The 13,988-nt window shown below is 43.9% G+C and overlaps 1 protein-coding gene across 5 annotated transcripts in view; it reads right to left on the minus strand.

Moving 5' to 3' along the window:
* LOC133357751 (rho GTPase-activating protein 26-like) overlaps positions 1-13,431 on the minus strand; it is a 152,012-nt gene extending 138,581 nt beyond the window's left edge. For all 5 annotated transcript variants that reach the window (XM_061575859.1, XM_061575858.1, XM_061575857.1 and 2 more), the window contains exons 1-2: positions 13,089-13,431; positions 12,790-12,952 (exon numbers count right to left, since the gene is read on the minus strand). In XM_061575859.1, coding sequence (XP_061431843.1) covers positions 12,790-12,943 — 154 coding nt within the window. In that variant the 5' untranslated portion in view covers positions 12,944-12,952; positions 13,089-13,431. The remainder of the gene's footprint in view (positions 1-12,789; positions 12,953-13,088) is intronic.
* Positions 13,432-13,988: the final 557 nt, after the last annotated feature.

The raw sequence follows: 13,988 nt of genomic DNA on the forward strand, positions 1-13,988 counted from the left end.
CCAAGTCTACTGCCGTACGCGTGCAGGCTAAAGGTGAGCGAGAAAATCTATTTGCTTTCTCACTGTAACGCTTCAGCGCGTGGAGGAGGCCCTGTCTGTGATCATCCACAATTCCTCGGCTGTTTGGACTTGGGTTTTAAGTGGTCAACGGTTCGATCATTGATCTTTTCTTACACGCTTTCTATTAACTCGCTCTGTCTGTTGTTGTTGTATTCTCAAATCTTGTAACTCAATTTTAACCCACTTCCCAATGTGGTATTGACTGCAAACTTGGTATACTTATTTCTTACTGATGACAATACTATATTCTATCATAAAAATATTTTAAACAATCTTTTTACACACTTTCTATTAACTCACTCTGTCTGTTGTTGTTGTATCCTCAAATCTTGTAACTCAATTTTAATTCACTTCCAAATGTGGTATCGACTGCGAACTTGGTATACTTATGTCATACTGATGACAATACTATATTCTATCGTAAAAAATAAAATAAAATATTTTTTAACAATATTTTTTATATCTTATGTTTCGGCTTGGGTCTAATCGTCCACGCTCAACTGACGTTGGCTGTAATTGCCTACGGTCCCTTACGTTGTGGCAAACATCGGGGCCACTTCCTGGAGTCGTGGAGTTCTGTAATTACTAGTACGGTACATTTCATTAAAGCGTGTTTTTTTGTTTTTAAAAATATTACTTATTTATCTCGTGTGGTTCCTCCGTCTTGTCTGTCTGATCTGTTGTCTGTATCTATAGTCTGTGTTGTCTGTCTGATCTGTTGTCTGTATCTATAGACTGTCATCTTATATGTGTTGTCTGTGTTATCTGTTGTCTGTATCTATAGTCTGTGTTGTCTGTCTGATCTGTTGTCTGTATCTATAGTCTGTGTTGTCTGTGTTATCTGTTGTCTGTATCTATAGTCTGTGTTGTCTGTCTGATCTGTTGTCTGTATCTATAGTCTGTGTTGTCTATCTGATCTGTTGTCTGTATCTATAGTCTGTGTTGTCTGTCTGATCTGTTGTCTGTATCTATAGTCTGTGTTGTCTGTCTGATCTGTTGTCTGTATCTATAGACTGTGTTGTCTGTCTTATCTGTTGTCTGTATCTATAGTCTGTGTTGTCTGTCTGATCTGTTGTCTGTATCTATAGTCTGTGTTGTCTGTCTGATCTGTTGTCTGTATCTATAGTCTGTGTTGTCTGTCTGATCTGTTGTCTGTATCTATAGACTGTCATCTTATATGTGTTGTCTGTCTGATCTGTTGTCTGTATCTATAGACTGTCATCTTATATGTGTTGTCTGTCTGATCTGTTGTCTGTATCTATAGTTTGTGTTGTCTGTCTGATCTGTTGTCTGTATCTATAGTCTGTGTTGTCTGTTTTATCTGTTGTCTGTATCTATAGTCTGTGTTGTCTGTCTGATCTGTTGTCTGTATCTATAGTCTGTGTTGTCTGTCTGATCTGTTGTCTGTATCTATAGACTGTCATCTTATATGTGTTGTCTGTCTGATCTGTTGTCTGTATCTATAGACTGTCATCTTATATGTGTTGTCTGTCTGATCTGTTGTCTGTATCTATAGTTTGTGTTGTCTGTCTGATCTGTTGTCTGTATCTATAGTCTGTGTTGTCTGTTTTATCTGTTGTCTGTATCTATAGTCTGTGTTGTCTGTTTTAGCTGTTGTCTGTATCTATAGTCTGTGTTGTCTGTCTGATCTGTTGTCTGTATCTATAGTCTGTGTTGTCTGTCTGATCTGTTGTCTGTATCTATAGACTGTGTTGTCTGTCTTATCTGTTGTCTGTATCTATAGTTTGTGTTGTCTGTTTTATCTGTTGTCTGTATCTATAGTCTGTGTTGTCTGTCTGATCTGTTGTCTGTATCTATAGTCTGTGTTGTCTGTCGTATCTGTTGTCTGTATCTATAGTCTGTGTTGTCTGTCTGATCTGTTGTCTGTATCTATAGTCTGTGTTGTCTGTGTTATCTGTTGTCTGTATCTATAGTCTGTGTTGTCTGTCTGATCTGTTGTCTGTATCTATAGTCTGTGTTGTCTGTCTGATCTGTTGTCTGTATCTATAGTCTGTGTTGTCTGTGTTATCTGTTGTCTGTATCTATAGTCTGTGTTGTCTGTCTGATCTGTTGTCTGTATCTATAGTCTGTGTTGTCTGTCTGATCTGTTGTCTGTATCTATAGTTTGTGTTGTCTGTCGTATCTGTTGTCTGTATCTATAGTTTGTGTTGTCTGTCTGATCTGTTGTCTGTATCTATAGTCTGTGTTGTCTGTGTTATCTGTTGTCTGTATCTATAGTCTGTGTTGTCTGTCTGATCTGTTGTCTGTATCTATAGACTGTCATCTTATATGTGTTGTCTGTCTGATCTGTTGTCTGTATCTATAGTTTGTGTTGTCTGTCTGATCTGTTGTCTGTATCTATAGTCTGTGTTGTCTGTTTTATCTGTTGTCTGTATCTATAGTCTGTGTTGTCTGTTTTAGCTGTTGTCTGTATCTATAGTCTGTGTTGTCTGTCTGATCTGTTGTCTGTATCTATAGACTGTCATCTTATATGTGTTGTCTGTCTGATCTGTTGTCTGTATCTATAGTCTGTGTTGTCTGTCTGATCTGTTGTCTGTATCTATAGACTGTCATCTTATATGTGTTGTCTGTCTGATCTGTTGTCTGTATCATCATATTCGTCGTCTGTGTAGACCATCTCGTCTTGTCTGTCATTTGTTGTCTCGTCCGCATCGTCTGATTTCGATGTCTTTTCCTCGATTTTATGTTTGCACGAAGTCACACAGTCACTTCAAGATGTTTTCTTGTTCAAGTTTTTGTTTTTAAATCCTTTACATTAAGTTCGCTTGCTTGCTTGCTTAGGACCGTGCGAATCTTTCGGTCGTTTTTTACCCCACTTCCCGTGATCCAATCGAGCTGACATTTTGCACACAGACTCGTTGTGCGTGACAATTAATGTTCGTGAAATTTTTTTCCCAAAATTTTACACTGTTTAGGACAAAAATATTATATTTAATTACCAATTGCTTAATGGTGCAATGGAATCATCTGACCCATAGGTGGCAGCCATCTCAAGCCAGAGGACGAGAGGACTCTAGCCGCCACGCATATAAAGGATTTATAGTGAAAAACTTTGTTTTTACGGGTTATACTTATTTGTTTGTTGCGGTTGCACCCGATTCAAGAGCCGAATGGCTCACAGGGATATCTTCTCCATATATATAAAAAATAAAAAGGCAAAGTAGTGAATATGTGCGTCTGTTCAAAATGTTTAGCTTACTTCCCGACATGCAACAAACTGGAAATTTTCCATGTGGGTACTTTCCCGACTGTACACAGGGACGAGGTGGAGCGGCTGACAGCATACTGCAGGGGCAACAACCTGCTCCTTAACACCGCAAAGACCAAGGAGCTCATAATAGACTACAGGAGAAAGAAAACGGACACTCCACCACTAATCATCAGCGGGGACTGTGTGGAGAGGGTGGCAGACTTCTGCTTCCTGGGAGTCCACATTGGGGAGGGCCTGACCTGGAGCGCCAACAGCACTGAGCTTCTGAAAAAGGCCCAGCAGAGACTTTATTTCCTGAGAATTCTCAGGAATAATAACATCACACAGAAACTGCTGGTGTCCTTCTACCGAGCCTCCATTGAGAGCATTCTTACATACTGCATCTGTGTATGGTACACCAGCTGCACAGTGGCTCAGAGGAAAGCGCTCTAGCGGGTCATCAACACAGCCCAAAAGATCGCCGGCTGCCATCTCCCCACACTGGAAGAACTACACAGGTCACGTTGCATCAAAAAAGCACAGAACATTATAAAGGACTCTTCTCACCCTGGACACTCACTGTTTGAGCTGTTGCCATCAGGCAGACGATTCAGATCAGTCAAAACAAGGACAAACAGATTCAAACAGAGCTTTTATCCTACAGCGATCACCACACTCAATAATGCTAATTAATTATTAAGTAATAGCGTTTACAATTGACTGTGAAATAGATATGTGCAATGACAAAATGTAACCTTATGTGGGTATGTGGGTATACTTGGGCTGTTTTTATATATAGTATAAATTGATTATCTTTCATTTAATTTTATTTTTATTTTCTTGTTTTATTTAATTTAAATTTATGAATGAGGCCCTGACTGGTGAGCATTTTAAATTTCGTTGTACTGGTGACAATGACAATAAACGATCTATCTATCTATCTAATTATAAAAATACACTTTTGTGGGGGTTTTTTTTGGGGTGGGGGGGGGCTCAATAATGCATTTTTTTTTGCACGGCAAGTGAGCTGTGATGTCACATCTGTCACGTGACCCGCGCGTGTGGAAGCGTCACGCATTGTAGTGTAGCGGGTAGCGCTACGCCGCGCTACGAACCCGGCGACCCGAGTTCGATTCCCGCTCACGGCCACCACCGGTGACGATTATTTTAACTGCTCCTGGGCCTCCCCTAGGTCGACTCAGCCTCAAACGAATTACTGCTGTGGTGTGTGAACATCGCCACTGGGGAGACAAAGGCGGCCGGGCGTGGTGAATCCAAGTCCCGGGCGAAGCCGGGTAGTAAAGCTCGTAGCTAATAAATTAAACTGAAAAAACTGAAAATGTCTTCTCCACTTAGTTTGTCCATGTGGGGTGCATGGTGTGTCATGTGTCCTCTTGTCTCTATTCTGTCTCGTCTGCTGTCTTCTCTATGTCTGCCTGTCTGTGTTGTTTCCCTACGGGGAGCGGTGGCGCAGTGGTTAGCGCCACGCTTGCGCTACGAACCCGGCAACCCGAGTTCGATTCCCGCTCACGGCCACCACCGGTGACGATTAATCTGAACCTGTCATGAGCCTCCCCGAGGTCGACTCAGCCTCAAATGAGTACCTGGTGCGGTGTGTACTAAACATCGCCGCTGGGGAGACAAAGGCGGCCGGGCGTGGTGCTGGCCACCCACTCCCTCGTGTGCCACCGTGCCGGCCTTCATAGGCGCCACCCGCTAACAGCACTTGCCCCAAAAGTCTGTGCAGGCTATACGGGGAACTTTTGTCTCATTTGTCCGTCCCATTACAGGAGTTCTAATTGCGTGTGGCCGTCTTGTATATTCCCTTTAACCATTATTCGGCAAATCTCATTTACACTTCGAGTTTTGCAGTCACACACGTTGCCGCGTTTCTTTCCATGCTCCATCTCCCGTGTGACGCTCTCTTGGGGCGGATCGTTGTAAGAATACAACTTGCACAAAGTGCGCGTGCAAATCTTAGTGGCTATTTTTATCCGGGGCCCGTTCTGGGCATCCCTTAGGTCCACTCAGCCATAAATGGTCACTGGCTATATGCGAGGTGGTGGGCAATGCATTTTGCACTTCAACTCAAGAGTTGGATTTTTTTTTGCTACTTTCGGTGTAGTGCCTACAATGATTTTGAGTCTCATTCGCGAGAGCGAGTACGCGAGTGAGTGGGCGAGTGAGTGGGCGAGTGAGTGGGCGAGTGAGTGGGCGAGCGAGTGGGCGGGCGAGTGGGCGAGCGAGTGGGCGAGTGAGTGGGCGAGTGAGTGGGCGGGGGAGTGAGTGGGCGAGTGAGTGGGCGAGCGAGTACGCGAGTTAGTGGGCGAGTGAGGGGGCGAGCGAGCGGGCGAGCGAGCGGGCGAGTGAGCGGGCGAACGAACGGGCGAGCGAGCGGGTGAGCGAGCGAGCGAGTGGGCGAGCGAGCGGGCGAGTGAGTCGGCTCGTGCCGATTATTATTTTCAGACTGATCACATACCTGTCAACCCCTTATCATTGCCAACCTCATTACAGACCAACTCAGACCTTACTGGTCACCCCCCGTGCCCCTTATACATCTCAGCGTTCATCCTACAATGTCGCATCACAAACACAGAGACACAAACACAGAGACAAAAATGTTGCCCGTATTGAAACGGCTGTACGCCGTATGAACTTGCAAACTCAATTCTCCCGTACAAGAATACGGATATAAAACCGTACGGGTTGACAGGTGTGTGATCATAGCACAGTACAATTACAAATGAAGTCTAAGCAATATAAAAACCAATAAATGGGAGGGGGGGGGGGTGAATATTGCACGAATGTGAACCAGACAAAGGATCCCCCCCTGCGTGTAGCCTCAATGGACTTTTGGGGCAAGTGCTGTTGGCGAGTAGCAGCAGCAGCGGCTGCTACGATGGCCGTCACTGTGGCACGCGAGTGGGTCGTGTGGCCAGCCCCACACGCCCGGCCGCCTTTGTCTCCCCAATTAGATGGACAACGATGCGCATACGAGGGGGATGACGGGTCCCCGCTGTGAACATGCATTCACAAACCTACTTGCTGTGCGATGAGCAAATACGAAGATCTTCTTGGTTCTTTCGGTAAAGTCATCACGTAAAAGGGAAGTAATAAAATAATAAAAATAAAACATAATAAGATACAATTCTCACGACGTTTCGGCCACAACGCAAGCAGCCGTCCTCAGGTGAAGAACAGGTCTGTCGGAAAGACAGCGTCTCATTCATGTCGGGAAGTACGCTAAACATTTTGAACAGACACACATAATCACAACTTTGCCGTTTATAGATACGGAGATAACCCTGTGAGCCATGCGGCTCTTGACTCAGAGTGCAACCGCGACAAGCAAAAACATGAACAAGAAACGTCTTCAAGTGACTACACGCAACAGAAAAAAAAATCGTGGAAAAAACACCAAAATCTTCCAGAAAAAAACACCGCATTTCAACGCCGCGTGCCAAAATCCCAGTGGGATGCAAGTCAAACAATAACAAGCATTAGACAATGTTGTTGATAGTGGCCAGGTCGCAGCTCAATGGGACCTTCCTTACTTGGTCAAATTTTAAATTGTAGGTGTAGTAGTGTATTGGTCATAGCTGCGGGAACTGTGGCCAATCGTCAGGAGTGGAATGATCACATTGCATTTGTAAAGTCTGAACGGATGAAAGTTCTATTTATCATGTGACCTTTTTGCCAGTATGCAAGTATGAAAAATAGACTTTACCCTTTCTGGCAATAAAACACGAGTTATGTTAAAATGTTCAAACATCATTATCTTTCCCACAGACCTGTTCTTCACCTGAGGACGGCTGCTTGCGTTGTGGCCGAAACGTCGTGAGAATTGTATTTTATTACGTTTTATTTTTATTATTTATTACTTCCCTTCTACGTGACTTTACCGACAGAACCAAGAAGACAAGTGGTGTATCATCGTCATCACGTGTAAATGTACAGCAGCAGCCCAATACTACAAACGCACGATGTAGAATCTAGATGTGGTGGGAAAAAAAAACCAGAGGACCCGGAAAAAAATCCACACGAACGCGGGAAGAACCCGGACAGAGAGGAAGACCTAACAGAGTCTGGGTTTGACGAGAGATTGGTGTCAGAAAGATGTGTGCCCTATCTTCTTGGTTCTTTCGGTAAAGTCACGTAGAAGGGAAGTAATAAAATAATAAAAATAAAACATAATAAAATAATTCTCACGACGTTTCGGCCACAACGCAAGCAGCCGTCCTCAGGTGAAGAATGAAACACCACCAAGCTTGGAGCGTATATTTAAGCTGGGTTGGAAGGGGGGAAGGGCACCTTGACAAAATAATTTGCATACCCCCTTCCAACCCAGCAGCTTAAATATACGCTCCAAGCGTGGTGCTGTTTCATTCAGACGCTGTCTCCCCGACAGACCTGGTCTTCACCTGAGGACGGCTACTTGCATTGTGGCCGAAACGTCGTGAGAATTGTATTTTATTGTGTTTTATTTTTATTATTTTATTACTTCCCTTCTACGTGATGACTTTACCGAAAGAACCAAGAAGATGAATCCCTGCAGTCACGAAAGAAGCTTTAAATCGAAATGTGTGCACTACTTGAGCATATTGCCACTACAGTACAGAGGAAAGTGTAAACCAATGACGGAATGTGTAGTGGACACCGATGGGATATCTGCCCTTGGATCGTGATGATGATGAACTATTAAACTATTTTTAAATCCTTTATATTAAGTTCACTTGCTTGCTTGCGCGCTTACGACCGTGCAAATCTTTCGGTCGTTTTTTAACCCACTTCCCGTGATCCAATCGAGCTGACATTTTGCACACAGACTCGTTGTGCGTGACAATTAATTTTCGTGAAATTTTTTCCAAAATTTTCCACTTTTTAGGAGAAAAATAAATTTTCATATTTTATTTAAAATACCAATGTGATAAAAATGAAACTCCTACTCAAGAAAAACAGAAATGAATAATAAAATAAAACCGATGCCACGCATATAAAGGATTTATAGTGAAAAACTTTGTTTTTACGGGTTAAATTTTTATTTGACCAGGTAAGACCCATTGAGCGACCTGGCCACAAATGATAGCCCAACGATGTGGCTTATCGCGTGCAAATGTACAGCAGCCAAATACTCTTAAACGCACGTTGATTCTAAATGCGGATGGAAAAACCGGGAGACGCGGGAAAAATCCACATGACCACAGAGAGAGACACGCAAACTCCAAATATACAGCAGCAGGCGTCAGGGTCGGGATCGAACCCACGAACCTCCTGTATACCAGGCGAGGTAGTTAACATCTCCTAACCACCGTGATGATGATGAGAGAGAGACACGCAAACTCCAAATATACAGCAGGCGTCAGGGTCGGGATCGAACCCACGACCTCCTGTAGACCAGGCGAGGTAGTTAACATCTCACCACGGAGAGATAGAGACACGCAAACTCAAAATATACAGCAGGCGTCAGGGTCGGGGTCAAACCCACGACCTACTGCATACCAGGCGAGCTAATTAACATCTCACCACGGAGAGAGACACGCAAACTCCAAATATACAGCAGGCGTCAGGGTCGGGATCGAACTCACGACCTCCTGCATACCAGACGAGCTAATTAACATCTCACCACGGAGAGACGCAAACTCAACATATACAGCAGGCGTCATCAGGGTCGGGATCCAACCCACGACCTCCTGTAGACCAGGCGAGGTAGTTAACATCTCACCACTGAGAGAGACACGCAAACTCAACATATACAGCAGCAGGCGTCAGGGTCGGGATCGAACCCATGATGATGTGGAATATTGCAAACTCCTCTGTTGGGTTTAAGCACCATGTGACTTGTAAATAAACCTTTCCAAGAATATCAATGTGTTACTGTTTTTGATGACTAGTTTGTTGCTTAGGGGAAAATCTACGAGTTATTAATGTAGGTCAAAGCCTCAGGTTGCGCGCGGTTAATTCACGAATCGGATCAACCGCACGCGGATAACCGAGATTCCATTGCGTTTACATTTTCAAGTGCAGCGATAATAATACGCTTGATATTATTCAGACGCTGAAACCAATATCCCCCACTCATCTTCTTGGTTCTTTCGGTAAAGTCACGTAGAAGGGAAATAATACAAGAATAAAAATAAAACATAATAAAATAATTCTCACGACGTTTCGGCCACAACGCAAGCAGCCGTCCTCTGGTGAAGAACAGGTCTGTCGGAAAGACAGCGTCTGAATGAACCCATTTATTTAATATTTTTCATTCATTCAGACGCTGTCTTTCCGACAGACCTGTTCTTCACCTGAGGACGGCTGCTTGCGTTGTGGCCGAAACGTCGTGAGAATAATTTTATTATGTTTCATTTTTATTATTTTATTATTTCCCTTCTACGTGACTTTACCGAAAGAACCAAGAAGATGAATCCCTGCAGTCACGAAAGCTTTAAATCGAAACTGATGATGATGATTATGAAGTTATGTTTGAAGCACTATTAATTGCAAATACCATACTTGAATCTATTCAGAAGTTTAAGCCACTATGTAATTCACTCCTCACAACTGATCAAAGTAGCACTGTGTACACAGCTACCACCCAATGCACATGTGAACTCAACTCAGTGATGAAGACTGATGATGATGATTATGAAGTTGTGTTTTAAGCACCATTAATTGCAAATACCATACTTGAATCTATTCAGAAGTTTAAGCCATTGTGTAATTCACTCCTCACAACTGATCACAGTAGCACTGTGTTCACAGCTACACCCAACGCACACACTAACTCAACTCAGTGATGAAGACTGATGATGATGATTATGAAGTTATGTTTTAAGAACCTATTAATTGCAAATACCATACTTGAATCCATTCAGAAGTTTAAGCCACTGATGTATCACTTCTCCTCACGACTAATCACCCAGACCCGCAGTATTCATAGCTACAACCCCAATGCACACAAGACACTCAACTGAGTGATGAAAAATGATGAGTTATGTTTAGTAAACAATAGTCAATGCAACGTTGTAACTAAATCCATTCACAAGTGAAAGCCACTGTCATTGACTCCTCGCGACTGACCACACAGACCCACAGTATTCACAGATACAACCCCAATGCACACAGACACGAACACTTAGTGCTGACGACTGATGATGATGATTATGAAGTTATGTTTTAAACACTATTCATTGATATTTAAGCCACTGATGTATCACTCCTCACCACCACTGACCACACAGACAGCCCCACTTTATACACAGGTACAACCCAATACAACACAGACACTCAACTGACTGATGATGATGATTATGAAGTTATGTTTTAAACACTATTCATTGATATTTAAGCCACTGATGTATCACTTCTCACCACGACTGACCACACAGACAGCCCCCACTTTGTACACAGATACAACCCAATGCAACACAGACACTCAACTCAGAGATTAAACATTATAGGCAAGTTATTTGTAAGTAAACATTAGACATTGCAACGTTATACTTGAATCTATTCACGAGTTTAAGGCGCTGCTCTATAAGAATGTACAACTCACTACTGACTTACACAAGACAGGATCACGGTGTCTGACAGCTACAACCCTCAATGCACACAGACACCCAACTGAGTGATGATGATGATGATTATGAAGTTATGTTTTAAACACTATCCATTGATGTGTAAGCCACTGATGTATCACTTCTCACCACTACTGACCACACAGACAGCCCCACTTTGTACACAGGTACAACCCAATACAACACAGACACTCAACTGACTGATGATGATGATTATGAAGTTATGTTTTAAACACTATTCATTGATATTTAAGCCACTGATGTATCACTTCTCACCACGACTGACCACACAGACAGCCCCCACTTTGTACACAGATACAACCCAATGCAACACAGACACTCAACTCAGAGATTAAACATGATAAGCAAGTTATGTTTAAGTAAACAATAGACATTGCAACGTTATACTTGAATCTATTCACGAGTTTAAGGCGCTGCTCTATAAGAATGTACAACTCACTACTGACTTACACAAGACAGGATCACGGTGTCTGACAGCTACAACCCTCAATGCACACAGACACCCAACTGAGTGATGATGATGATGATTATGAAGTTATGTTTTAAACACTATTCATTGATGTGTAAGCCACTGATGTATCACTTCTCACCACTACTGACCACACAGACAGCCCCACTTTGTACACAGCAAAGACCCAATACAACACAGATACTCAACTCAGTGATGATGATTATGAAGTTATGTTTTAAACACTATTCATTCATATTTTAGCCACTGATGTATCACTTCTCACCACTACTGACCACACAGACAGCAACACTTTGTACACAGCAAAGACCCAATGCAACACAGACACTCAACTCAGTGATGATGATGATTATGAAGTTATGTTTTAAACACTATTGATTGATGTGTAAGCCACTGATGTATCACTTCTCACCACTACTGACCACACAGACAGCAACACTTTGTACACAGATACAGCCCAATACAACACAGACACCCAACTGAGTGATGATGATTATGAAGTTATGTTTTAAACACTATTCATTGATGTGTAAGCCACTGATGTATCACTTCTCACCACTACTGACCACACAGACAGTCCCACCTTGTACACAGCAAAGACCCAATACACAAGACACTCAACTCAGTGATTAAACATGATAAGCAAGTTGTTTGTAAGTAAACAATAGACATTGCAACGTTATACTTGAATCTATTCACAAGATTTAAGGCGCTGCTGTATAAGAATGTGCTACTCACTACTGACTTACACAACAACTACAAGCCTCCATGCCCCGGTCAACCTATTCAGGGGCATCGTTGTTGTTGTGTTGTTGTTGTTATTGTGTTGTTGTTTTGTTGTTGTTGTGTGGTTGTTGTTGTGTTGTTTTTGTGGTTGTGTTGTTGTTGTGGTTGTTGTTGTGTTGTTGTTTTGTTGTTGTGTGGTTGTGTTGTGTTGTTGTTTTGTTGTTGTGTTGTTGTGTGGTTGTGTTGTGTGGTTGTTGTGTTGTTGTTGTGTTGTGGTTGTTGCTGTGTTGTTGTTGTGTTGTTGTTGTGTTGTGTTTGTGTGGTTGTTGTTGTGGTTGTGTTGTTGCTGTGTTGTTGTTGTTGTGTTGTGTTTGTGTGGTTGTTGTTGTGGTTGTGTTGTTGCTGTGTTGTTGTGTTGTTGTTGTTGTTGTGTTGTGTTTGTGTGGTTGTTGTTGTGGTTGTGTTGTTGCTGTGTTGTTGTTGGGTGTTGTTGTTGCTGTGTTGTTGTTGCTGTGTTGTTGTGGTTGTTGCTGTGCTGTCGTGTTGTTGTTTTCGTGTTGTCGTGTTGTTGTGTTGTCGTGTTGCTGTGTTGCTGTTGTGTTGTTGTTGTGTTGTTGTTGTTGCTGTGTTGTTGTTGTTGTTGCTGTTGTTGTCGTGTTGTTGTGTTGTTGTCGTGTTGTTGTCGTGTTGTTGTCGTGTTGTTGTTGTTGTTGTTGACGAAGTCTCCGACTCACTTTTGAAGGCGGCTACGAGGCCCCGTCCGTCCTTGATGAGCTCCTTGATGAACTTGTTGGTTTTGTCGAGGGCCACTTCGTGCGACTTGAGACGTTCCCTGAACTGAGGGCTGTCGATGTGACAATCTACAAACTCCAGCGGCGGTAGACCCATCTTCCTCCTCTACACAACAACAACAAACAACAACAAACAACAATAAACAACTCAGTAATTTAAAAAGTTATAGAACATTTTGTGTGTGGTGATCACCAGCAACAACGCGCAGTGTGATACGGGCACACGAGGTGAGATCACTTACCTATTGTGGTTGTTTGATAACTACAGCAGCAGCAGTAATAACTATTTATAATAATTTATAATTTAAACAAAAACTCTAAAAAATAAACTTTCCACGCCGCCGAAATCAACCCGCGCGGACACACGAACCTCAAGCTGAACGCTTTCACATTTTTCAGTGTTTTGGTGATATAAATGTACGTTTAAGTTTATAAAAAACACACTAAACTACACTTGCACTAACACGGCAACGTTGACGTCGTCGTCGTCGTTGATTATAATTCCGAGATCGTTTTTAAAAGTTCACAAAGTTAAATTCACAACACCCTCCGAGCGGAGTCTGCACAGAGAGCTCAGCCACCATTTTTTTCTGGGAGGAGGGGCGGGGCTAGTGGGGGGTGAGGGGCGGGGCTAGTGGGGGGTGAGGGGGCGGGGGGTAGTGGGGGATGAGGGGCGGGGCTAGTGGGGGTGAGGGGCGGGGGTAGTGGGGGATGAGGGGCGGGGCTAATGGGGGGTGAGGGGCGGGGCTAGTGGGGGGTGAGAGGGGCGGGGCTAGTGGGGGGTGAGGGGCGGGGCTAGTGGGGGTGAGGGGCGGGGCTAGTGGGGGTGAGGGGCGGGGCTAGTGGGGGATGAGGGGCGGGGATAGTGGGGGGTGAGGGGCGGGGCTAGTGGGGGGTGAGAGGGGCGGGGGTAGCGGGGGGTGAGAGGGGCGGGGGTAGCGGGGGGTGAGGGGGGCGGGGGAGCGGGGGATGAGGGGGGCGGAGGGTGAGAAGAGCGGGGGGTGAGGGGGGCGGGGGAGCGGGGGATGTGGTGGGGGCCACGTGACCCGCTCCACCCGTGGCCATGTTGGGTAAGGGGGCCTCGGGGTGGAGGGAGGGGCTGGGGATCCTCATTCAAATATTGAAGCGACGTTTCGGGGAAT

This window comes from Lethenteron reissneri, chromosome 59 (genome assembly GCF_015708825.2).
Source record: "Lethenteron reissneri isolate LAM-NWPU_2019-01 chromosome 59, ASM1570882v1, whole genome shotgun sequence".
NCBI lineage: Eukaryota > Metazoa > Chordata > Hyperoartia > Petromyzontiformes > Petromyzontidae > Lethenteron > Lethenteron reissneri.